Source organism: Penicillium waksmanii (assembly GCF_028829765.1).
Source record: "Penicillium waksmanii strain IBT 27052 chromosome Unknown utg000002l:1.0-3326099.0:1.0-3328782.0, whole genome shotgun sequence".
Taxonomy (NCBI): Eukaryota; Fungi; Ascomycota; class Eurotiomycetes; order Eurotiales; family Aspergillaceae; genus Penicillium; species Penicillium waksmanii.
In genome coordinates, this window is record NW_026643249.1 from 198,770 (window position 1) to 223,321 (window position 24,552).

Below are 24,552 nucleotides of genomic sequence, written 5' to 3' on the forward strand. Positions count from 1 at the left end.
TCGTTAATATGCCTACCGATGATGAAATGCGGGTGGCTCAGAATGCACTGGGCCATGCAAGTTACTAGAACTTGAACAATATTAGAATAGATTCACTGACATGCCTTAGTATATTACTATGTTCAATACCACAGACCAGATATACTACCAATTATAAAGAATTATATCGATATTTCTCAAATCCCATCAGTTCGCCCGGGTGGTGCAGTCCCGGCCTTCCTCTTTGGGCGTAGTGCCATCCCTGGCTTTCTCACGTTGACCTTTTGTTTCCCCGACATTCCCGAACTTCACTTGAAATCCAATTCCAATATACTCCTACAACATCATGTTTCAATGCTCGCAATGTGAAAAGTCATATCAAAGGAAACCCCATTTATTGCGCCATCAATCTACCCGTAATTTCCAAAACTTCCCCCTTTCCTGGATGACTTGAACTGGACTAACGGATTCCAGATACTCGTCAGCTTGCTTCCAGCTGCCCCTTCTGTAATAAATCTTTCCTAAAACCGTGCGTTCAACAGCTTAAATAGCTTCACCAAGCCATGGGGGAAAATTCAACTAACCTCGTCTGAGCTGTTGACAGAGAGGTCACTCGAAGGCATAGCAAAGTATGCGCAAAAAAGCATAACCAACCTCCGCCTGTCGCCGCAAAACCAGGCAGGAAAAGGCAGTCATGCGATTTATGCTTCTCCACAAAAGCCGCCTGTGATAATAATCTTCCATGTATGCGATGCATCTCCCTCGGGCGGGAGTGCATTTTTACGACCCAAGAGGCGCCTACGATCAATTCGGTTTCCAACGTCTCAGTCTCACCAGCTGCAACCCCCTCGGCCGACACATCCGAAGGTGGCGGCCCATTTTCATTCCTTCGTCATTTTGCAAACCCTACAATTCAGAAGGATCGACTTGCAATAGGTGAAACCGCCAAATACTCCTTGCGAAGGAACCTTGAAACCCTCTATTCACGTCTGGAAGAGGCGCTCATGCCCACTGACCCCACACCAAACCCCCTGGGCAACTTCCAAATTCCCGACTTATCTTTTCAGATGGCTTCAAGTGCGGATGAGTCGATTTTAACTCAATATCCGCACGAAGTTCTCTTCCCATCAAGGCTTTCCAATCAACTTACTGAGATTATGACCGAGTTGGTTGAGACATCAAAATCCATGACACCCTCAGATGCCAGTCGACCAGATACGCTCGACATTATGGAGCTCACATCTCTCCTAGGAGTGTCAAATATATCCGCTTTCATTTCAGCCTTCTTTCACTCTCTTCACTGGCACTTGCCAATCGTTCACTTTCCTACATTCGACCCTGGAAATGTATCCAACCCTCTGCTTCTTGCAATTTTCATGGCAGGGGCAGCATATACAGCCCCACTTGACAAGGCATCAATGTCGCCATGGCTTCTTGATGTGGCTGAAGAGTATATCTTCCGAAAGGTGTCAAATTTACCCGCGACGCCCCCACCCAAGGACTCTGCTGCTCTTCTCCCAACCGTGCAGCTAATACAGAGTGCCCTTATCATCGAAATGCTACAATTTGGAAGAGATGATATGCTGACGAGGAGACGCATTCGGATTGTCCGTAACCCGTGCCTCGTTTCTACCATCAGGTCATTGGGTATGTTCCAGTTAAAGCGGCGAACGCCACCAAAGACATGCGATGAACCAACATGGCGAATACTGGTAGCAGAGGAAATGTGTATACGGTGGGTCTTTACAATCGATGAAACCGATTCAATAGTGCATTTGCTGAAGATTCGCAGAATTGCATGTTGGGTTTTTCTCGCGGACGGCTTTCTCACTGTCTGCTTCAAAAGCCACCCGTCCTTATCGATATTTGAAATGAACTGCGATTTCCCTTGGAGCGCTGAGCTTTGGGAGGCCGAGAGTGCATCTGCGTTCAGCAGAATTGTTACGATGAATCCGACTGAGAACCCACTTCCGCCCCTTAAAGAAGTTGTTACCCAGCTGCTTGACACGCCAACCAGCGAAGATTCAATACCATGGGGTCTCTTGCTCTCATCTGAGCATCTCTTGATCTTGATATACGGTAACATCTCAACCCGAGGACCTTTTATTCAACCACAAAGCTAATTAGATTTCCAGCTATCAACTCCCTGGCATTCCAAGCTCGGGTTGGTCTTCTCAAATACCTTCCGCTCGACGCCATCAGCCGGGCCGCTGGCAACTGGAAACGACTTTGGGACTCCTTAATTGGAGCAGAGCAAGAGAAAATCCTTCATCTCGGATATCCGAAACATGCCGAGGAGTTGTGGTGGCTGTTGAAAGCTACATTAGAGGTTTCTGATAAGCCAGAAATAGGATTTGCGTATCTCGAGAGCAATGCTACTGACGAACTAGGGACATTAAACGACTTTATACAATCATGCTTTCGCAATTCGTAATGAATGGAAGACATAAATATTACTATTATTATTACAGAATCAAATATTCGCTCGTGAATAAAAGACCTCAGGCTTTCTTCTTCAGCGCCAGTGCAGACTTTTCATTTGCCTCCATAAAGGCGTCGGCCTTCGGTGTGCGATATGTTCCTCCTACGCGGTCCCAGAATGTGAGGAATTGTCCATAGTTGTAGTTGAAGTACAAATGATGCATCGTGTGACACGAGGCTCCATTTATAATGACTGATGATGCCATGTACTCGGCATCGTCTGATCAAGGTTAGAATTTTTCTCCATCACTCGACTTCACTGTTGGAAAGGCACTTACGAATAAACACAGTCCACATTGTCACAAATGCAAATAGTCCCAGGTATGCACACTTCTGAAGAGGAAATAGCATCGGGAATATGTGGTAGGGGAGACTCTGCGCCCAACCGTCCAGTGGGTGAAAGGCATAGCTGGCAAAGGGAGTCGGAACAGCCCACTTATGATGCGGCTTGTGTAGCCAGCGGTAAACACTAGGGTGATGCTCGCTCCGGTGAATCCAGTAGATACCACTATCCGTGAAGAAGATGAACAGTGCATACTGGAGGTAGGTGTAGCCCCAGAACGGAGCCTCGCTAGAGAAATCGTATAGTTTGGACCACCCCCGTATTTCAGCAAGGAAAAAGGGCACGGTAAGAATTGAGATGACTGGAATTGACGATAGTCCCTGTTTAATCTCGAGTTGAATTTGGTTCGGGAGGTATCGCGGGTGTTTAAGTAATCGCTTGTCGAACATTGTGTGGTATAGAATGAAACTTCCAACGAGGTACATGATCATGGCAAAGATCCTGTAAATGAGATATGAGCATTAATTTAATAGTCAACGGTTATCCCGTGGTAGAGTGCCATTTACCATGCGATCAGAAACAAAGAAAACGACTGTCTGGCGAGATCATCACGCTTCCAAACACTGGACTCTGCCCATTGCGATGGTTCCAGGGGATAATAAACCCTCACATGCCGATTCAAGTTGGATTCTTGGGCAAATAAAGTGGAGTTATTAGCTCCGGTGAAATGATCAGGAGCGATAGATGCATAGAATCGATCAAACACGAAAGTGTCAAGAACGTCAAGGAAGACATCCATTCTGGCGGTGATCCTTTTCTGGGGTGAATAAGTCGCAGATCTATGGGGCAGGGCCTACCATTTATATAGTAGTTTTAATAGGGATGGATGCCTCATGGCGATTACCTACCTGGTGAATCCCTACCTGGAGAATACCTACACCTGAGCATTGCCACGGGCAATCCCTACCGGCAAATACCCACACGCACGTATCCCCCTTCTACCTTGGCTTTTCCCCATACCTCCCGTCCTTGCACTTATTTATTATACCAAATGTCACTAATATATCCTCGATTGGCAGTTGCTATCAGAGAAGTAGTCTACAACTACGACCGGCACCATTAAGGTCAACTAACAGCGGCGGGGAATACCTACCTGTGGCAGATCAATGCGCCCATGTCTCCACTTTAACCACGCCACAGGGCCGGAAGAAAAGAATCCGTTGAGCAGTGAGTTTAATTACTGGAGAACATACGACTCGGCTTATTGAACACCAATACGCGTACCCCTATTCAATTCGACAGGTGCTTCGATATTCTTCATTGGTCTGTAGAGCTTGCTGTGATCCAAACACAAGATCGATTACCCCTTTTCCTGGATTGAACATCAACTTCTTCCCAACTCTCGTACCATAAACGCAGCTATTGTTTAGTCGCGTGTAGATAAGCAACAATCTCTTCACTGAATATGTTGTCTTTCAGAAGTTTCTCGGCAGACTCGACGATCCATGTTTGACAGTTGCGCTGTACTATGTTCTTGCCGGGAGTCGACTAAAAGACATGTTAGTTTGTCACGCGTTGGGATGAATCGAGAGCAAACCAGAAAGAAAGAGAAGTGAAGAGAAGCCTTGAAATCGATTTTTGAAGCAAGTTAACAGATAAAAATGAGGACAAGCTATGGCTTCGACTCGAAGCAAGCAATGAATCAAAATGCGAATGGCTGAATAGGTAAGCTGCAACTAACCGTTTCATTAACAGCATTCAGGCTTTTACTGGGGGCTTTGGTTTTGCAAACACTCTCCTCGAAGCGACAGCGAGGGATTTGATCAGTGATGTGTCGGCCATTGTCGAACATTGCCTTTTCGTCAAAGTGCTCTTCGTCCACCCACTGGAGAGGAATTTTCGCAGTTGGCTGTTTATCGGCAGATCGCAAGTCATGACTGCGCTCAATTTCAACTGAAAATACATTCATCACATCTCCATTCGCTTGTATCATGACTCCGATTTGGGGATTTTCTCGTGATTCCACGAAGTATGCCCAGTGGTCTTTGAACGGGGACCCATTGTATGTCAATAGCACGACCATGAGTGCCCCCTGCGGACCTGGTAGGGCTATTTCAGGCACTTTGGAGCCTGATGGGCGAGACGTCCTAATATCTTCATATTGGTAGGACATTGCATTGACGTAATACAGGCTTTGTTGTTTACTTTTGAACTAGCAGGAATCAAAGAGAATGTCCAACGGAAACTTCTTCACGCATCGGAAGGAAGCATTTGACTGTGGCGGTTGCCTAAACATGGATGCATAAAGGGTTGTTGCCCAAATTATCCTCAGGCTCCAAATCCGCAGTAAAAGCTGTCTTATCATCGAAGTAACATACATTCTTGACTTCCTCGAGATTTGAACTCTCATAAAGAGGCGTCGCATCATAATCATCGTTTGTAAATTTCACCAAGTCAAAGATCACTCAGACTCGATACTGGGCGGGGTTATTTCCGTCATTCTCTAGATCAGGAATAAGGCTGTCCCACAGTGAACTATCCAGTATCTTCCCGAGGGATGGACGGAGGACATAAATTAGTTCTTTGCTTTCATGTGTATTACTTTGCACAAAGAGTACTATGAGGTTATAAATGGTTCACTGCCCCATTTGGGTAAGTGCCCGATTCCGGCGGGCTGGGGCGATCTGACTGAGGCGGCCAATCGACAGTATAGTTCGATCAAGTTTATGGTCAGCTTACTGGGATAAACCAATCCGTGGGAGTACTGGCGATCTGTGGAGCTCGAGGCTACCTATTCAGGGATTCTTTATTGGTAATTCCAGATATCGTATTGTCAATAGATGTCTCTTTTTTTAAACTTATAAAGTGGGGAGCCAGCCAGGTTAAACTCTTCAATCGGCATTACTTCATCTTTGCTTCTCAGATTTAAGCTTCTCAGAGATTATGGCTACTTTCGAAGGCAAGGTATTTTCAGTCACTGGTAAGTCTTGTTTTATTGAGTGATGTTTCTCTTAGATCAATTAGAATGAAGATTAATCTTTTTTTTCTTTCCAGGAGCCGGCTCAGGAATAGGAGCCGCCACAGCAAAGGTTCTGTACTCTCGAGGCGCATCGCTTGCATTGTGCGATTTGCAATTCGAGGCACTCGAAAAAATCGCTCGAGAACTCAAGCCAGTATCTGCTGGCCAGCATCTTTCTTATAATGCTGTTGACGTTCGCAAAACAGAGGACGTCAACCAGTGGACTGATGGCATAATAAAAGAGTTTGACAGGTTGGATGGTGCCGCAAACATCGCAGGTGCTGTTCGAATATTACCATTGGGAACGCTTCTAGAAGATACAACAGATGAGGACTGGGATTTCACGATACAAACCAATGCAGCCGGGGTGTGCGTCTCATCCATCACCTCACATTTGGCGATTAAAGTCTAACTAATCCTCGCTTCCACTAAATAGCTTCAAATGTCTTCGTTCCCAGCTGAAAGCCATGAAAAATGGGGTGCGATCGTTAATATGACCAGTGTGGCTGGCCTCGACGGTGCCGCTGGCTGTGGTGCATATTCTCCCAGCAAGCACGCAGTAAGTGAGGCCCTAGTTGTAATGATACAACTTCTGAAATAATCTAGGTAATTGGTATCACGCGAACCGCCGCACTTGAAGCTGCGCCTAAAGGTATTCGGGTAAATGGAATCGCACCGTAAGTAATCGACTTTTTATCAACTATAAAATGCCCTGCTAATTCAGTTACTATCATTTTAGTGGCTTGATTGATACCCCTATGGCTGCTACAGATAATTTTCCAGTAGAAACATTTCTTCGACAGGTACCTATGAAAAGAATTGCGCAACCTGAGGAGATTGGACGTATGGTCGCCGTCCTACTTAGCGATGATGCTAGCTATATGACCGGCGAGATAGTACGGATAGACGGTGGCCTCCGGGCATAAATGGCTGGGCCTACGAACATGGAAGATTTTCAGCTCATTCTTTAGGCTTGGAATTTCTTATCATGTCTTATGTGTCATGCCATTTAGCTATGGAGCCTGAACATACCTGTAAAAAGCTCCGATTACCTAGATCTCTTCAAATGATATTTTAGTTGCTGGTGACCGCTTTTCCTGTATCCTTCATTCAGGTACCCACGGTACTCGAAAGGACATATGACTAACATAGAGGTCCCTAATAACCAAAGGTAATCTACTTGGGCGGTTATCTAACTGATATCTACAACATCGTTTTCAAGGGCTGTGTACTGAAACATCAAAGGAGAGAATTGCAAACTCTATGTTAGAGGTTGTTTACATCGGTCACATGAAGCCACGCTTTTAGTTATCCTTTGGCTCCTCCTTGATCTCTTTGGCCTTCGACTCGGCCCCCTTGGCCTTCTTCCGAGCTTCCTCTTCTTCCACTGTGGGTTTTCGGCCCCAAACTCGTCTCCTAGGAGGTGTCAGCTGATATTATAAATAATCAAAATAGTGGGCATCACTTACGCAACCTGGTAGATGTGGCTGCGAGGGTTCTGAATCTCCTTGCGGACCTTTGCCATCAAAACCTGAACTTCCTCAATCGTCCACGGCTCAGGAACACCATATTTAGTAAGGAAGAACGTTGCCCAACCCTCCATACCAGAGGTCCATTGGTGGTAGTGCAGTCTGCCAGCTTCCTTGAGAATAGGGTCTTTAGCCCACGCACCGATCGGCCACTTGTACTCCTTCACATGGACATCAACAAAACCGGCCTTCTCCAATTCCTCCTTCATATTATCGGCCAATGTGACGGGGCGACCCCAGTTATCGGCTGCGTCGCAGCACTGCAAGCCGAACAAGAGGCAACTGTTGTCATCGGGTACGCTGCCGTCATCGCAGCGGACACGTGGGTTACCCTCCATTTGCTCAATCCAGCCGCCAGGTTTGATGTTGCTATTTGCGTGGATATTGTTAATTCTGGGATCTTGCAGATCATTGACTTGGATCGGGTGTAAGAAAACGTGACTTACTCATAGCACTGCTTGTAAAACCTGTCCCATTCCGGGATGGTGAATGAACCCATCATTTGACGTAGATGGACAAGATCGAACTGGTCACGCCAGGTCCACTCTTGGAGTACATCGTCCACCTCCATAATGCAGTTAGGTGGAAGCCATTTCTCTGGCGGCGGGTAGAGGTCCACTCCTCGGACAGTCGCTGGTGATAATTAGAGAATATATCATGGGTTGAAGCTACTAGGATCTGAGAACCTTACCATCCGGGAACATGTCGGCGACATCGCTGATCAATTGGGGGAACGGTTAGCAAATATTATAATCACGATAGCATAGTAGCAAATCATTTTTTTTGCAACTTACATAGCCCAGGAGCCTCGGCCAGTTCCAACGTCCAAAACATGCTTGTTATGATTGACCGTCAGTGTCTGAAACATAAAGTCTTCCCTCGCAACTAATTCCAGCAGATGCATACCTTGGGATTGGTAATCGGGGCTTGAAAAAGCGGGTTTGGCGTTTCCGAGTCGACCACAAGATATGTTAGATGACTATCGTGGTCAGCGTCGCTCTGTCGGTGTCTCTTGGCGATAATTACCCTGCTTCGTAGCTTTCAAACTGCTGGTCGTCGGCGGGGCCCCTATCAAAAGGATTTAGTAAATCTTAAAGTCGTGGTTTCTATGAATGCGTGAATCTCACCAGTATTCGCCTTCTTTCAGGTTCTGGTACCGACGACCGTTCTCCATGATTCCTTTATAAATTGTCGAGGAGAGCGACGTGGTCTCCCTAGAGATGGAAGACCTCTTTAGCTAACCCAATTCGAAACAGACCATGTTTCTCTCCCTTTTTTATGCCACTTTTCTCTCCAGGTAAACGCCCACTCACGACTCGAAATCACTGGGAACAATTTCATCTTTCCCCTTATAATAATCGGGATCCTAGATGCAATCGGTTCAGTGTCTATCCCAAGCCAACTCTATAGAAGCGTGCGCTCACCACGGCGATTTTTTCCGACATTTTAGCGATCAAATAGGTCCTCCTACCCGATCAGAACAACTTTCCTTTGGCACTTTAGTGTCAAACAGGTTGGAACAATGCAGAGAGCGAAAGTTGTAAAACGGCGAGGGGCTCGTCAAAGACAAAAGCACAACCACTGACTACCACAATGCACTCTGTGGGGCCACTTTGCCTCTAACGGGAGAATCCGCTTCCTCCGAAGGCTGATCGAATCATACAGTTTGGAGTGGGGAGGCTAGTCAGTTAGTTTTCCTTCGACGGGTCTCCGAGTCTGCCGTTGATGTGAGTGTCTTTCTTCTCGATTGTGTTCACACGCAGGTGCACGCGATGTGCGAGAGCGCGACCTGTGCGCTGTCACAGCATCCACTCATGGCATGGATTGGATGGAGTACGGGGTCTATTAACTTTAGGAGTGATTGATCTGCGTCGTATCGTATCAATGACAGGACGTTTTGCATGGATTCCCCGCCGACAATAGTACCAAAAACGTGGATGCGAGCTGCATTACTAGTATATTTACCACCTCCACCTCCCACATTGAAAGAAAAGATATTTTCCAGTTGAGACGGTCACCTCGACGCTCTCTCGCGGGGTCTGTTGATCGTCCTTTAGCTGTCATTGGGTGTTGCTCATTTTCAGCACAGCGCTATTGATCAAGGAAACGACGCGTGGTCATTGCAGGTCTCATACGCCTACATGACTGGTATTTCAATATTGCGCAGACTTGGTTGGAGGAGGAAGCGAACAACCAACAATTTGTTCCAGGCTCACGGTGGCTGAACTCCGTATGCAGCCCCATTCCAATGGCTCGCTTCGTTTCGTCGCCGAAATTGTTGGCGGCCCAAGCGCTGGTCGGAGAAAGGGTGAGGGCATAAACAAGGGAGACTGGCCGTCGATGAGAAATAGTTGTTGCCAGCCTGGAAATGCGATCGGTTTGAAGTGCAATTAACACTCCATGGGTTGTGGATGGTGAAACTGGGGATGTCAGATTGGCCAAGCGCTAGCCCCTAGCAACCGCAGTCCCCCATCACGACCAGTATTCAATGATACCGTATCAGGGATAGCAACATTGTTCAACCGTGGCCAATCAATCAGCCTCGAAGATTCTCCGAATGCGACAAGACAGGTTGCCAGTTCGGTTTAGGAGCGAGCAACACTAGACAAGGGGGAAGAGCAGAACTAACGCTAGTCTGCTCTGCTTCCAATGTACGGAGTAGTTCAGGCGCGAATCTTTGAGTTAAGGTTCATGTCATTTATTCTTTGTTTAATCAACAAAGCTTGACAATCCATCTGAAGATTGTTTCTCGGCTTGGCTGTGTGTAGGTAAATGAAGTTCATCTCAACTAGTAGTTTCATAGCCCGATCAAAAGATGATTGAAAATATCGAGCCTCGGAAAATTGTAAATGGATAGATTGGACAATTAGACCGACACAATTGCCGGGCATATTTCTGGGCCTTGATTTATTGTTCAGGGTGTACTACTCATAGTGATAGTAGTATCTACGCTCAACGCTGCAGCTGGGATGACCCCAGATTATGTGGATCCGTCCGATGTTCAACTGCTCGCACATCCCTCCGAGCTAATCAGGGACAATTCTGCAACTCGAATAGAATTTCTATATACTTCCAAATTATTCCAAGGTTTCTGCTGCGAAATGTATTGAGCTCTATATTCCAACCTTGGAAGCCTAGCAACTGCCACAGTCTGCCAGTGGGAGTAGTAACCTTGGAATATATATATTGCCCTCTATACTACCACTGCCCAGGTGCTAAGGTAGCCTTTCTCTCCCATTGGCACTCCATTACAACCCATGCCCAGGTGATACTACCTACGCATTCAAACTTGAATGAATCACGGGACACTGAGAAAGGCAAGCCGGGAGTATGTTGATCTCCGCAGGTGCATACATTAGAATTTGGTCGTTGTACTACTGGTGGTGGTAGTACTGTGGGGAGCCCACGTCATTGCAGCCCTTGCAGGTGGATGCGATGCGATGCACTTTCGAGACACTGGAGTTACTAGAAGCAACTTGCCAGACTACATAAGGTTATGGATTTCTTTCCAGGTAATTAACAGTTATTAGTAATTCGAACAGTTATAATTAATCAATTCCCTACCCCTAATTCCCTAGGTACTCCTAATGATTTCTGCACAATGTCGCTGACTCATCCAGTCAGGTGATCGGCCGCGCAGGTCCGATGCAGTCTGCATGAGAGAAGAAGTAGTATTAATACTAGCAATACTAGTAGGTAGTGTTAAGGAATACTATCCCTAGGAGTATTCCTGCTGATATTCACTATATGAGTATCACTCTACATGACTGCAATTCACTGTGTACAGACTATGCTTCAACAACTCGTATTTTATTTTCATACGGGAGTCCGCCGTGGGTGGGGGTCGGCTAAGCCAGGGCTAGGGTGATGATGAGATGGGATGCACATTATGGAATTGGAAAGGGAAGGGAAATATTAAATCATCTAGATATCTAGTATAGTATATAGCATATATCATATAGTCTATACTATATACTATATGGTAGGCTAGTATATATGCTAGTGAACTGGATAGATAATATACTACTACTACCACTACTAGTATACTGTAGAGTACCGAGTACTGTACACTCTACACTGTAGATAGACATGGTATGAATAAATCAAGAGAATCGAGTGAATGTATTTAGAATATAGAATATAGTATAGATTATATTTTATATTCTAGTATTACTATCCCCAAACTACACAGGCTACCTACATTCCACTCTCAGTCCACCGGATCGGCTCTTCGCTCCATCCAGCATCATCAGTTCGCCTCTTCCTCTTTTCCCTCCTCCCTCCCCCCCCCCCTAACCATACCCTCCCCAATGTCACTTGTTTCTTTCCCAATGACCTCTTTCTTCCATCCTCCTTCCTCTTGATCTTCGGAATCCTCGAGGAAATGCGTCTCGCTTGATCCGTGTTGTCCCTGCCGACCGCCTCGTCATTGTCACGTCCCAAACCCGACGAGAACTCCCGATCTGCCTCTCTCCCTCCTCTCCTCTTCTCTTTGCTCCCCCTTTCCCTCCCCCAACTCTATACCTCCGGGTTCTCGCGAGGGAAACTACTGCTTCCCTCCATTTCAGTCTTAATCTCCTCCGAGTCTCGTCCGCCTCCCGGCAATCCCCCCCGCGATCAATCGAACTTGACTGCGACTCCTTCGCCCGCTACCGTTCGTGTGACGGACGGCACTCCTCCGTACACAAAATGTCCACGCCCTCCACGGCCACTGCAACCCACCCAACTCACCAGCATTACGGTTATCCTCATTCCTCATATCAAGCGACGACCTCATATCCGGCCTCCACCACGACCACCGCCGCCGCCGCAGGGGCTCGCTTGCCGAACCCCTACGGTTACTCGGTACCTTCGCCCACGACCACAACCCTCCCTTACACCCAGCCCGCGCGAGTCCCTCCCGCGACCTCGACGCCCTCAGCCATGGCTTCGATGCCAAGTGCCTCCAGCGCCGCCCCGTCGCAGGGCTCCCGGCGCAAGAAACCCGATTGGGGTGAATTCTACAAGAATGGTCTTCCCAAGGAGGTCATTGTGATCGATGATAGCCCCGGTCCCGATGGCTCCAAGGCGACCGCGGCACCACCGCCGCCTCCTCTCCATGGTGCCTCAACATCGGCTGGTCAACCTTCGGTCTCAGAGCCTGCTGGCAAGAGGCGACGAACCGGAATCGATAGCGCCTACGACATGGGTTACTATGACCGACCGTCCTACTCCATCAACCCCCAGCAATACGGAGACAACCACCAACAACCACAACACCAACAGCACCAGCAACACCAGCAACAACAACACAACTCCTCCAACTCTCTCTCGACGGATCGCACCACCTCCTTGCATACCACTGCTCCTACGTCACTGGGTTCTCAGGGTAGCTCCAACGGTAGCGCCGGGATGTACCACCCTCAAGATCCCAGTATCGGCCAAAAGCGCAAGCGAACCACCCGGAAGTCCGCCCGGGATGAACAGAAGCGCCGGGATCTCGAGACGGTCAGCGATGCCTACCTCAGCTATGTTCCCCCGCCCAAGCCTATAATCAAGTCGAAGGATGTGCCGGTCCCCGTGGTTCGTGACGTAAGTTTCCACCTTCACACTCAGCTGATTTTGAGGGGGGAGAATTGAGTGAATTGAACTAACGCACCAACTCCCAACAGTTTGCGGCCGCCCGACACGAAAAGTACGACGATGACGATGGTCATTATATTGTCACTCCCGATGTGCCATTGACCGATCGATGTGAGTGGCGCGCAATATGTGGTTACCCTTGCTCGTGCTGACAATTCCAGACTCAATCATCAAGCTCTTGGGTCAAGGCACCTTTGGTAAAGTTGTCGAAGCCTACGACAAGCAGCGGAAATCACGTTGTGCCGTGAAGATCATTCGATCAATCCAAAAATACCGAGATGCCTCTCGGATCGAGTTGCGCGTGCTGTCAACCTTGGCCTCCAACGACAAGAGCAACCGCAACAAATGTATACATCTTCGAGACTGCTTTGATTTCCGCAACCACATCTGCATCGTCACCGATCTGCTTGGCCAGAGCGTTTTCGACTTCCTCAAAGGCAATGGTTTCGTTCCATTTCCCAGCAGTCAGATCCAGCAATTTGCCCGCCAATTATTCACTAGTGTGGCCTGTGAGTTGACCCTGACCAGACGTTCGCGGCGATTTTTACTGACTCTCTCCTAGTCCTTCACGATCTCAACCTCATCCATACCGATCTCAAGCCCGAAAATATCCTCCTCGTCAGCAACGCCTACCAGACTTTTACCTACAACCGTACCATCCCCTCCTCCTCCCACGCGAACCCTCGGAATGCCCGGCAACGGCGTGTTCTTCTCGACAGCGAGATTCGCCTGATCGACTTTGGTTCCGCGACATTTGACGACGAGTACCATTCCTCCGTTGTTTCCACCCGTCACTATCGAGCTCCCGAGATCATTCTGAACTTGGGATGGAGTTTCCCTTGCGATATTTGGAGTATTGGGTGTATCCTGGTGGAGTTCTTCACCGGCGATGCTCTTTTCCAGACGCACGACAACCTCGAACATTTGGCTATGATGGAATCCGTTATTGGGACCAAAATCGACTCGAGACTCGTGCGACAGGTCGTGCAAGGCCGAGCCGGTAGCCACAACTCGGCAGCCAAGTAAGCAGAATTCAAAGTATGCGAGGCATTTCTTCAAAGACTAACGACCCCAGGTATTTCAACCGAAGTAAGCTCGACTACCCGAACAATGAGACGACTCGTGCTTCGAGGAAGTATGTCAAAGCGATGAAAGGCCTCACCGTAAGTGTCACCTCCGGAGCCAGTCCACCAAGTATTTCACTGACCACTCAAAAGGATTTTATTCCCACCAATACGCCCTTCAACCGTCAATTCCTTGACCTGCTGCAGCGCATCTTTGTCTACGACCCCAAGAACCGTCTCACGGCGAAGGAGGCGCTAAAGCACCCTTGGTTTAAAGAGAGTCTGATTGATGACGGCACCGAAGCATACCGCATCGGCATGGGCCTGCACCGCCAGGGCCGTGGGTAATCAGACCGGTTAGCCACTTTGCATTGAGCATCCAGCTCTCAGCTCTTCCAGCATTTGGCGTCTCTCGGGTCCTTTTCAGGATAGACGGTTCGTTTTTTTTGGGGTTTTAGGTTTAATTATTCAACCGGATGGAATTTCACGGTGGGACGGTCGGTGTTCTTTCAGGGAAAATGACGATTACGATGGTGCCCTTTGTTCTTCCACACTTTCTACTCTTTTTCGACCTCCGCAACGGTTTTCTCCCCCTTCATGGTGCTGGCCGAAGCATCTCGCGCGATGGGAGCGCGGTATCTTATGGTTTTTTTTATCTATTCATTGTTTCTGCCTATCTTTCCGGCGCAGGTTATGTTACTGGTTGTTTGCATCTGCGTCTTATTTGAGTAGCCATGGGGCTTTGGAGATTTCCCTGGCGACATTCTTATACCATGTTGAACGGTGATATCTGGGCGTCTGTGTGGAGTGGTGGAGATGTATATAGGCATTGGCCTGGCCGGACTCTATTATCATTGATTCTTGCGTTCCTCCTTTTTGTAAACAATAACAATAGAAGTCGTCAGATGTGATGATTGTGATTCAGATTTGCACGTTCTAGTGGCTAGATATGGCAGATGGTAGTAGAGGTACTCCTTGCGTGTTATCATCATCCCGTAACCGCATTCGACAGTATCCCAGGCTACTCCAGGGCTACCAGTGCTACCAGTGCTGGTTAGTACGTCAGAGTAAACCAGCCATGCAGTAGTAACTAATACTAGTAGTTAGCATCGAGTCCGAGGTTATCAACCTCGGACTCGGACTCTTCTCCGAACATCTTCTCATTTATCACCACTAACTACCACCTACTCCAACTCCAATTCCCACTCAACTCCAACTCACCTCCAACTCCGGTAGTATATCTACCACCTAACCCTGCATGCTACTGCACACTGGCACCCACCCAGTCCTTGCAAGATGAGCTCACACGCAAGCACAATCGATGTAACAGAACTTACAATCCCCACATTCCACGCCGCACTGCGCGAGGGGCGCACAACCATCACCGCCGTAGTTGGCGCATATCTATCCCGCATCGCGCAGCACGACCCAACAATAAAAAGCCTCATAACAATCAATCCGAACGCCTTAACCGAAGCCGCCGAAAAGGATGCCGAGACTGATCGTCTCCTCCAGCGCAATGCGGGGAGTACTAGCACTACAGCCACAGCTACAGCTACAGCTACAGCTACACTCCCTGCACTCCACGGCGTCCCCATCCTCCTAAAAGACAACTACACAACCCACGACCTCCCCACAAGCGGCGGCGCAAAAGCCCTCGCCACACTGACCAGCAAAAGAGATGGCAATGTGGTACGAAAGCTCCGACACAGCGGCGCTATAATTCTAGCAAAGGCCAATCTCCATGAATTCGCACTCCACGGAACAACAACATCCTCGCTCGGCGGGCAGACCCTCAATCCCTACGATATCACCCGAACACCGGGCGGATCATCTGGCGGGACGGGAGCTGGGCTGGCGCTGAATTTGGGCATGGTGGGATGTGGGACTGATACGGTTAATTCGTTGCGTTCGCCTGCGTCGGCGTGCTCGATTGTTGGGTTTCGGCCGTCGGTTGGTAGGGTTGATACAGAGGGGATTGTGCCGGTTTCTGAGACGCAGGATGTTGCGGGTCCGATGGGGAGGTGTGTGGGTGATGTGCGGGTTTTGTTTGATGTGATGAAGGGGGAGTCAAGTTCGCAGGGAAGTGAGACTGAGAGTAAGAGTGTGTTTCGAATTGGTGTCTTGGAGGAATATTTCCATTTGGAGACGCCGACATCATCATCCTCCAGCAACGCCAACTTGGGATTGGAACCCGAACTCGTCGCCGAAAACGCTATCGTGCAAGATGTTACTCGGAAAGCTTTGTCTCTGATCTCCTCGGCGCAAGACCCATCGAATACCAACATCAACATCACCCTTGTCCCTATCCCGGCCAGCAGCCATAATGATGTTGACTGGAGCGTAACCCACCTCCTCAGCAACGGAGACACACAAGCCTTTGAATTCAGAGAATGTCTAAACGAATTCCTTCAATTGGATCAAATCTCATCCCCGCATCCCTCCCTCGAAAGCATCGCTTCAAGCGGAGAGATCGATCAAAAGGCCGTGACGGGCGTATTCACCCTCCCACTCAGCGACAAACACAGATATTCGCGCCAAAGCACAGAATACCAAACTCGACTCACCCTCATCGAATCACTAAAGAATTCTGTCCGAGAAATCTTCACCAAACATGACATCGACGCCCTGGTATATCCGCACCAGCGCCACTTTCCTATTAAAATCGGCCCGACGATTCAGCCCGCCAGGAATGGGATCCTTGCTGCTCTGACGGGTAGGCCTGCTGTTTGTATTCCAGGTAAGTTTGTTCTATAATTGACTCCCCCTTCTCGGGGATGAGGTTAGAGAGGCATGATGCTGATGCTAATGGGTTGCTTGTCTATAGCTGGATTCGGTCCTGCTACACTCGAAGCCCCCCAGGGTGTACCGATTGGATTGGAGTTGATGGGGCGAGAGGGAGGAGATGAGGTGTTGTTGGACCTGGCTGAATTGATCGAGGGCATTATCTCGGCGAGAAAAGTCTCGCATTTGAATTGTACAGGTGGGAATCCTTCAAGGTAAGGTCACAGCGGTAGCTGGTGAGACCATGAAACCACTACTATTAGTACTATGTAGTAGTTAGATAGAACCACTGGCACTGGCACTGGCACTGTCACATATTGAAATGATTGTGCGAAATGATGTATTCCGAAATGAAATGAACTTTGTACTTGTGATAAATCTAAATCAAGACGATCTAATGTAAATGCAAGCACGGGAAAAGGAAATACCCCACAGCAACGCCAAAAGCAAGAAATCATCTGTCTGTCCATCCACCAGTACCACTCACCACCTATACTATATTGTCCACCTACATACCCCGATTAAACTCAACCATACCGGAAGAACCACCCTTCTCCCAGAACTCCTCCTCCAAACTACCAGCAGAAATAGCCTGACGCTGGGGGGAAAGCCGCCAAAGCCAAGGGCAGCGCAAACAGCGAAGTCGTCAAAATAAGACCCAGATTCACAGGGAGAACCATTCGAGGCCGCGCCTTCAACCACTCAGTCTTCTCCAACTTAACCAGGATAAGAGGAGGCACGACCATAATAGGCGTGGCATTCAACACACGGCTAATAGCCGTCTCGCCAACGGCCAATGTAGCAGCCTTCTTACTCTTACCCAGACTCTCGAGGGGAGGTGCGTCGTCGCCGAGGGCTTCGCGCTTAGCGCGCTCCTCGGCCGAGAGGATGGGGTAGACGTCGATTCCTTGACGGATTTCCTCGCCGCGCATGAGGAAGACGTTTAAGGCTGAAGCGCTCGCGACGGCGGCGAAGGGCACCAGGCGGGATAAAATGAGGCGGGTGTTTGGGGCAATGCCTTTCAAGCGGGGGACGAGGGCGTTCAGACCCAGGGCGACGGAGCACGAGGCTGAGACGGCCATGAGGTAGGACTTGGCGATTTGGGAGGTGGAGAGGGGGGTTGATTTGTTGGCGTTGGCATTGTTGATTGCGACGTTTAGGGATTGGTTGGTGATTTGCCAGAGGAGGGTTCCCGTTGTCTGGGGTGGAAGGTTAGCACAATGTTTGGCTCTGAGATAGATCTCGAGATGTCTCTTCTTTCTTACTCACCTGGAGGCCTGGGGTAAGCATGCCGCCAGTGACGACCAGGTTGGTCAGAACGTAGGCGGACATGCGGAAAGGGAGCGTGACGGCTTCGCCGGTGTCTGCGATAGAGAAGAGTCAATGATGGAATCCTCTGGGTTGATATCTCGCGGTATATCAATACGTACCCGGGTGCAGGGTCGAGTCAACAAGTTTCTTGGCCGCCCACAGATCCGGGGTCATGACGGGGATCTTGTTCTGCTTGTACGAAGAAATCAGAGCCTTGGCCTCTTCCAGGCTTGTGGACGAGGTCAATAACGTCCTGAACAAATTCAATTAGTCCCTGGTCCTACTAGTACTTTCACACGCCAGCCACAGAGTAAGGCGGGCAGACTCACCGAGGGTCAGAGAGGTCAACGGCATGACGGACACGGCCCCAGTAGCTCTTCAGATTATATTGAGAGGATGGCAGGTCCCGGGAACCGGGGAGTGAGGCAGACATGGCCTAGGAACGAAGGACGAGTTCGAGTGAAAGAGAGAGTGTGTGGCAACTTGAATGACTCCAACTTTCAACTTGCGGGGGAAATTAGATTTCTTAATTTTACGATAATAAAAGGCGGTGAGGGCGATAAGCCGACTCGAACCGCGGACTCATCGGGCGCGTTGCCGATGGGTTTCCAAGGATTGAGGCGATAGGAACGGATTCTATTGGATCTCAGAGAGAAGATAGAAAAGTAAAAAAGTAAAAAAAGTAAAAGTATCAAAAACAGGAAGTACATAGGTATCATCATGAGGGGGAGGAAAACAATTAGGAAAATAATCGCGGGAGGCGGCCCGACTAAGTCAAAGAACCCGGCGTGAAGAACAAAAGAGAGGGGGTCGTCAGGACTCCAATATATAAGTTAATGCAGCCACGGTAGGGTTACCGGAATCGAAAGGATTTGTGTGCTAGAGGTGATGGTGGGCCGCCACCGTAGCTTGATCGGACGCGGTTTTGTCGGGATGGGGTTTGGTCACAGAAGAGACACACATAGAATGAGGGCAGGTTGGAGCGCTCTAGTCCAACACACTTGGTGTGTAGCCAATGTGTACATGATTCACTGGGGTATGTTAGTATAATCTTGTTCAGGGTGGGGAATGGGGACAGGGGAGGATAAGTGCAAGTAAGCTATTGGCCGAGAACTCACCATTGAATCATCAGATGACCGCCATTGTCCATTGACCGACAGACGCAGCGCGTCCCGTTGCTCGGGTTGCTATGGCGGTCGGTGCTTGGTGTGGCCAGATCGGGGTCGGTCATGGTTGTGGGGGATGGGTTGGATTGACGGGGGTGGATATCAAAATCGCTATGGAGGCGAGGAGGTGAAGAGCGAAGATTGGCAAACGTATGTGAAGATCGTGCCATGCGAGCATTATACCCGCCAGTCGAAGGTCTCGCTTTTGGAGCTCGGCCGCGCTCTTTCAACACTTGGCGCAGCGCATGTTGAGCATCGCCGCTATCTGAGTCGTCCCCGGGGAGTGCCTGCGAGGCAGTGCTGCCTCTGGTGTATGAAGCATCGGAGTGCAACAATGAAGAGTGTCGTTTGGGTGTTCGTTTCACGGCCTCGGGGGATCCGCGGTAAGTTGATCGACCAGTACCTCCCCGAGAAGATCCAGCCCAGGGAGACATGCGACCTGAGTGTGAGGAGCCCACTGTAGAAGTATATGAGCCCTTGGATGGAGGCCGAGAGCCGGAGTCACTGCGAGACAAAGACGGACGATTTTCGAAAACAGGAAAGGAAGATTGCGATCGATGAAGGACTGGATACTCTGAGTACTCTGCCGGGTCCACCTCACTCTCGGTAGCAGAGCCATCGAGGTCCATGCCAGTTAAGGGATCCGTCAAACTGGTTGGGTTCTGATCCGTAGGCTTCATCTCAGCTTTGGCACGACCATCTGAGCCGATGCTGAGGACGATGGATCGGGAGCGACTAGGAAGGCTCGTTGCAACGGAACTAGATCGGCTGAGAGGCGCAGGACGCATAGTCTTGACGGGAGAGGAGCGGCCAGATGCCCGGCCCTTGGAGGGACTCTTGCGAATACCGTTCGTCGAAGCCATCATGCCTCCAGCTTGACTGACAGGCCGCGATGCAGAGCTCGTAATAGCCGTATGGGTAGCACTTCGAGTCAGTCCTGGCCGTCTCCCTCGCGGTGTGAAATCGTCGTCTTCGTTCTCCTCCGAAAGACCCCCGAATGGTCTTGGGGGGTCCTCCCGGCTGACCGAGGGCACGGCGCAGCTCCTCCCGTTTATATTCTTGAGTTTGGTGGTAGTAAGGTTGTCTGATACCATTGAGAGGTCTTCGTTCCGGGGTGAGTTGAGGTCCGCCAAAACGTCGAGCGGGCGAGCTGAGAAACATGGCCGGGTCTTCTGCCTTGGCGACAGGCACTCGCGGGGAGGTTGAGAAGGGGGCGGGGAACAATGCAGCATCGGTTGGAGGAGCAGAGGAGATACCAAACGCTCCGTGGAAGTCAGGCAGATCCATGGAGCCATCGATGGCGGGCAATTGGGGGAAATGAGTGTTATTGAGAGAAGGGTAGTTGGAGGGTTTCTCAGCATGAGCACTGAGACCGGTGCTGGGTAAAGGGATATCGTTGGAGACCGTAGCATGCTGGTTCTGAAGAAGATGGCTCTGATCCTGATCTTGCTGGTCCCAAAAGAGACGTTGTTGCGGAAAGAAAGGCGAGCCCGTCGAATCCAATGAGGCCAGCTGGAAGAGGTCCGGTGAGGCCTGGAGGTTTCCGAACAAACGGGGCGAGGTTCCTAGCAAACGGCTGGGTGTCTCCAGATGTGCTCCTCCCTCTCCTGCTCCCCCTCCAATCCGTGGTGTAGCTCCCCTGCCGGCACCGGTCAATGGCTCAAAGTCCGGAATCTTCCTTCTTGAAGCACTGGTGGGTGGAGGGGTCTGCATCGAGGCGGCCGACTTTGCCGAGTCCACGGTCCGCGGTCCATCCTCACTCATAGGGTCTAAAGGTCTCCCAGGGCGGATTCGTCTGACGGTATCGGTTTGATCTGGGTGAAGGCCTAGCTTCTGAGGCGAACGGAGGAACTCGGGGCTGGAGGCATATGGGTCGGCAGTATCCCAGGTGACCCGGGGATCGAAGAAGCTGGACTCGAGCTTGGGAGTGAAAGAATCGAGGGGTTGGGTGGTGGGCGTTCTCGTGGGAGTCTGTGGCTCGCCAGAGGGATAGCTGAAGCTGAACATGGCGGGGTGCATTAGCATCATGGTAGTGGAGGAGGCCGGTGGGAGCGAGCATGGCAGGGAAAGCAAAAGACAGAAGGCAGAGGCCAGGACGATAAACCCAAAGACCAAGATTCTACTAAGGCACAAGACACAAGACAAGTAGACAGGGAGTTCCCCGCACAGGAGGAAGGGGTAGCTGGTACATACCTGTGGACAGGGGGATCCCAACTCATGTCAGCAGGGCCCAGCAACCATGGGCCAAACAACCTTAAGGAGAGTTAAGGAAGGAATGCTCGGTAGGGAGCATTGAAATTGGTGTGTGGTGTGTGGTGTATTGGTAGTGGTGGTGTATAGAAGGAGGAGGAGGTGTGGTGGTGGTGGTGATGATAGGAGTGATGTAGTGTAGTGTAGAGTGAGTGTAGTAGTGATGGTGGTGATGATGATGGTGGCAGTGTGAGTATGGGATAACTATGAGTATGATTATACTCGATTGTGTAGAGTGGTGGGAGAGGTAGGCGGCAAACTGAAGTGTTTTTCTTTTCCTTAGTTGGTCCAGATCGGATCTTTCTTTTCTTCTTTTTCTTTTTTCTTCCGTGGGGACTTTTTGTCATCCGATCCACTGCGTTTGTGCCTGGTTCCTGCATAAATCTTGCAGGTACCTGAAGGCTGACTGGGTACTTACATCTACATCTACAATTACAACTGCATCTACATTTGCATTTACATTTACATTTACTTACAGTGCTTGATCGAGAGTACTCTGGACTATCTCTCCTCTCCTCAGCTCATCTTACTCTCTTTCAGCTGCGCCAGGACCCACGACCCCCGACCCTCCGAGCCCCGATTGGCGCCCACTCTCGAACGAGGGAGATGAGATTGGCCTTGGCTTAGTCTGTTCGTACTAAACCTAGTCCGAAGGAGTGCTCCCGACTCTGGAGCACTCTGGAGCACTCATGACGACATTCATTGCGTGCCATGTAGCCAGCAGTGCCAGCATGCCAGCATACCAGTATACCAGTATACCAGTATAACTCGATATCTGTATATCCCCAAGATTAGCTACTCAATGCTGTAAGTAGTACTCCGTACTCGTACACTTGTACATATACACTGACACCCACTGGCAGTGTCCACTGGATACAGGAGCACTCCTACCCCTGCATCCCTGAATCCCCCCTTGCTCTGCCAGTGCAAACCGGTTTCCCAGGCCGCTGGTTCAGCCTTGAGCCTCGCTTGCCGGTTGCTTGTGATACCATGAGTAGTAAGTACTCCGTACTAGTACTAAGACTATCCTAGTTAAGCTCCAAATCCCTCCAGAGCTCCCATTTCCCCATGAATCAATGCGATCGGAGGTCCTTTGCCTTTTGTCGATCATGGCACAAACGGCGTGGTGCAAACCTTAGGAAGTCAATTGCCATTACCTTAACCTTTAGAGTAGTTAGTTACGGGGTGAGAATATTAGTAATATTATCATATTACCAAAGCTAATAATTAAATAATTCTAATATTTTGCATCTTTAATCGTTCCCTAGGTATACACACTTCTACAGCTGTGTATTGTCTATGCTAACTGAGGCTTTCGCTGCCAAGACTTCCGCGGAGACACTTCACCTTCACCTTCACCTCCACCTCCATCTTCACTCTCACCCCCGCCAGGGAAATGCCGGTCGCATCTGAATGATCCTTTGTCCGGGGCAGATAATCTTTCTGCCCTTTCCATTCTTTCTCTTTCTCTTTGCTTCTTTGATACTTGCCGCTTTATCTGTTTGCCATCCCTCTCTCCACCCCTACAGCATCCAACACCATGCCTCCCAAACGTACGGCTCCACGCAATTCTGAACGGAAAAAAAAACCATCGCAAGAGAGCTCGTACGAAAAATTCGGGAAACCCATCAAATCCACAGAATGAAGCCCCACTTCATTCCTTGCTCGGGGGGGTCTGACAACCAGCCACTCTCAAAATTGAATCGCCCACGCTCGAAGGGCTCAACCAAGAAGAAGCGGGGAAAACATATCTTTCTAGAATCAGATGATCCCCTTGAAAAGGTCAGTTCCAAATTTGAACTTAAACCACAAAACTCCCATCAAAGCAATTTCTCTAACACTCAAACAGAACATCGTGGACAAGTCCCCCATGCCAGACGGCTATATCTTCGTCCCAAAAGGTGATGTGTACATCACCAGAAACTGCCGTATCAAAACCAAAGAATCTGACCAAATGGTCTACACAGTCTGGGTAAGTCCATTCCCTGCCCCCACTGGCACCAACCACCCATCCTGACAAAAAACTAGGACAAAGCCGGCAAACGCAGCTTCGGAATCCGAGTCCCATCCTCGATCCATTCAGAAGTACTGAAAACAGCCGCGGCAACAGCCGAATCCCGCGCCAAAGCTGTCAAAACCAACGACACAAAGGTTCTATCACGCGGGCGCCAACTCCTGCGCTCAGAATTCCCGTTAATGCCACCAGCTACGTTGGACATTGTCATGAATCATGCTTTCCTCAAAGGCTCCGGCCGCGTCGGTCGCACCGGTATGACGACTGATAAACGCAAAGCCTCGCTGGCCGTGGAAGCTCATATCAGACATACTCACACGCCTTATGATTCTCTTCTTGATGGCGGGATGGAGCGGAGTGACGCCCGTAAAAAGGTGTGGCCGACCGTCAAAACCATCAAGAAGTCGTGGGAAGGTGGTGATGTTAAGGGTGGAGGAGAGCAAGGTGAGAATAGAGAAGGGAGTGTGTCTCTCAGTGTGATATCGATATCCTCGTCCTCTTTGCGGGCCGAATCTGTGCTATCTGTGGAATCTGTGGAATCTGGTTCAGTTGCATCTATGGAATCCTTGGAATGGATCTAGGAGTTGGGGATCTTGCTTTGTATTGCATCGCATTTGGTAGGGTTAATACAATCACCGGCTCAAGCAAGCTAAGCGTGATAGTACGAGTAGTACGAGTATAGCCTTGGAATATGGTGGCGTTCCAAAATTTTGAAGTCCCCCATTGCGGAGACGAGGACAGTCAACAAGGGGTTTCAAACCTTTGCAACGCCACTGTAGGAAAATAGTGAAGGGAGGAAGGGAGAGAAGAGAAGAGAAGTCGGAGTAAGGTAAGTTGGAGGACTTGAACTGGTAGAGCTGGAGTAGGAGTAGGAGTAGGAGTAGGAAAGTAGCTTCAAGTTCTAGTTTAACTACTGTGGACCTGACTTTATACTACTAGTACTAGGACTGGTAGTTATTTCCTATTAGTTCAGCAGCAAGTAACCTGTTATTCAATAATATTAGTACCTAGATAGCTACCAGGTGCTATTTAGTACTAGATATTAGTCAC

At 49.4% G+C, this 24,552-nt stretch overlaps 10 protein-coding genes across 10 annotated transcripts; 5 read left to right on the top strand and 5 right to left on the bottom strand.

Annotated features, from left to right (window-relative positions):
• Positions 1–325: 325 nt before the first annotated feature.
• Positions 326–2,413, top strand: N7481_001735 (uncharacterized protein; the record flags this gene model as incomplete). Its single annotated transcript, XM_057260954.1, is given in 5 exon segments — positions 326–395; positions 454–508; positions 522–723; positions 753–2,058; positions 2,115–2,413. The coding sequence occupies 5 exon segments, from the start codon at positions 326–328 to the stop codon at positions 2,411–2,413; spliced, it is 1,932 nt and encodes a 643-aa protein (XP_057125886.1).
• A 67-nt stretch (positions 2,414–2,480) lies between these two features.
• N7481_001736 (sterol desaturase family protein) lies at positions 2,481–3,542 on the bottom strand (the record flags this gene model as incomplete). The annotated part of the gene is made up of 3 exons (XM_057260955.1): positions 2,481–2,680; positions 2,739–3,244; positions 3,310–3,542. The coding sequence occupies 3 exons, from the start codon at positions 3,540–3,542 to the stop codon at positions 2,481–2,483; spliced, it is 939 nt and encodes a 312-aa protein (XP_057125887.1).
• Positions 3,543–4,162: 620 nt separating this feature from the next.
• N7481_001737 (uncharacterized protein) lies at positions 4,163–4,916 on the bottom strand (the record flags this gene model as incomplete). Its single annotated transcript, XM_057260956.1, has 2 exons — positions 4,163–4,291; positions 4,485–4,916. The coding sequence occupies 2 exons, from the start codon at positions 4,914–4,916 to the stop codon at positions 4,163–4,165; spliced, it is 561 nt and encodes a 186-aa protein (XP_057125888.1).
• Positions 4,917–5,686: 770 nt separating this feature from the next.
• N7481_001738 (SDR family NAD(P)-dependent oxidoreductase) lies at positions 5,687–6,688 on the top strand (the record flags this gene model as incomplete). The annotated part of the gene is made up of 5 exons (XM_057260957.1): positions 5,687–5,723; positions 5,798–6,129; positions 6,199–6,321; positions 6,369–6,439; positions 6,502–6,688. 5 exons carry the CDS (start codon positions 5,687–5,689, stop codon positions 6,686–6,688), a joined length of 750 nt encoding a protein of 249 aa, XP_057125889.1.
• A 378-nt stretch (positions 6,689–7,066) lies between these two features.
• On the bottom strand, positions 7,067–8,736 carry N7481_001739 (class I SAM-dependent methyltransferase; the record flags this gene model as incomplete). The annotated part of the gene is made up of 10 exons (XM_057260958.1): positions 7,067–7,178; positions 7,232–7,660; positions 7,738–7,924; positions 7,983–8,008; positions 8,086–8,150; positions 8,198–8,270; positions 8,318–8,359; positions 8,419–8,520; positions 8,605–8,657; positions 8,716–8,736. The coding sequence occupies 10 exons, from the start codon at positions 8,734–8,736 to the stop codon at positions 7,067–7,069; spliced, it is 1,110 nt and encodes a 369-aa protein (XP_057125890.1).
• A 3,244-nt stretch (positions 8,737–11,980) lies between these two features.
• On the top strand, positions 11,981–14,325 carry N7481_001740 (putative protein kinase (Lkh1); the record flags this gene model as incomplete). The annotated part of the gene is made up of 6 exons (XM_057260959.1): positions 11,981–12,862; positions 12,943–13,024; positions 13,075–13,422; positions 13,476–13,935; positions 13,989–14,076; positions 14,131–14,325. The coding sequence occupies 6 exons, from the start codon at positions 11,981–11,983 to the stop codon at positions 14,323–14,325; spliced, it is 2,055 nt and encodes a 684-aa protein (XP_057125891.1).
• Positions 14,326–15,273: 948 nt separating this feature from the next.
• On the top strand, positions 15,274–16,980 carry N7481_001741 (amidase; the record flags this gene model as incomplete). The annotated part of the gene is made up of 2 exons (XM_057260960.1): positions 15,274–16,717; positions 16,805–16,980. 2 exons carry the CDS (start codon positions 15,274–15,276, stop codon positions 16,978–16,980), a joined length of 1,620 nt encoding a protein of 539 aa, XP_057125892.1.
• Positions 16,981–17,336: 356 nt separating this feature from the next.
• Positions 17,337–18,505, bottom strand: N7481_001742 (sideroflexin family transporter; the record flags this gene model as incomplete). Its single annotated transcript, XM_057260961.1, has 4 exons — positions 17,337–17,960; positions 18,031–18,125; positions 18,192–18,301; positions 18,402–18,505. The coding sequence occupies 4 exons, from the start codon at positions 18,503–18,505 to the stop codon at positions 17,337–17,339; spliced, it is 933 nt and encodes a 310-aa protein (XP_057125893.1).
• Positions 18,506–19,186: 681 nt separating this feature from the next.
• Positions 19,187–21,245, bottom strand: N7481_001743 (PHD finger domain protein; the record flags this gene model as incomplete). The annotated part of the gene is made up of 2 exons (XM_057260962.1): positions 19,187–20,183; positions 20,230–21,245. The coding sequence occupies 2 exons, from the start codon at positions 21,243–21,245 to the stop codon at positions 19,187–19,189; spliced, it is 2,013 nt and encodes a 670-aa protein (XP_057125894.1).
• Positions 21,246–23,129: 1,884 nt separating this feature from the next.
• Positions 23,130–24,083, top strand: N7481_001744 (DUF2293 domain-containing protein; the record flags this gene model as incomplete). The annotated part of the gene is made up of 3 exons (XM_057260963.1): positions 23,130–23,270; positions 23,338–23,460; positions 23,517–24,083. The coding sequence occupies 3 exons, from the start codon at positions 23,130–23,132 to the stop codon at positions 24,081–24,083; spliced, it is 831 nt and encodes a 276-aa protein (XP_057125895.1).
• Between the last annotated feature and the right edge of the window lie 469 nt (positions 24,084–24,552).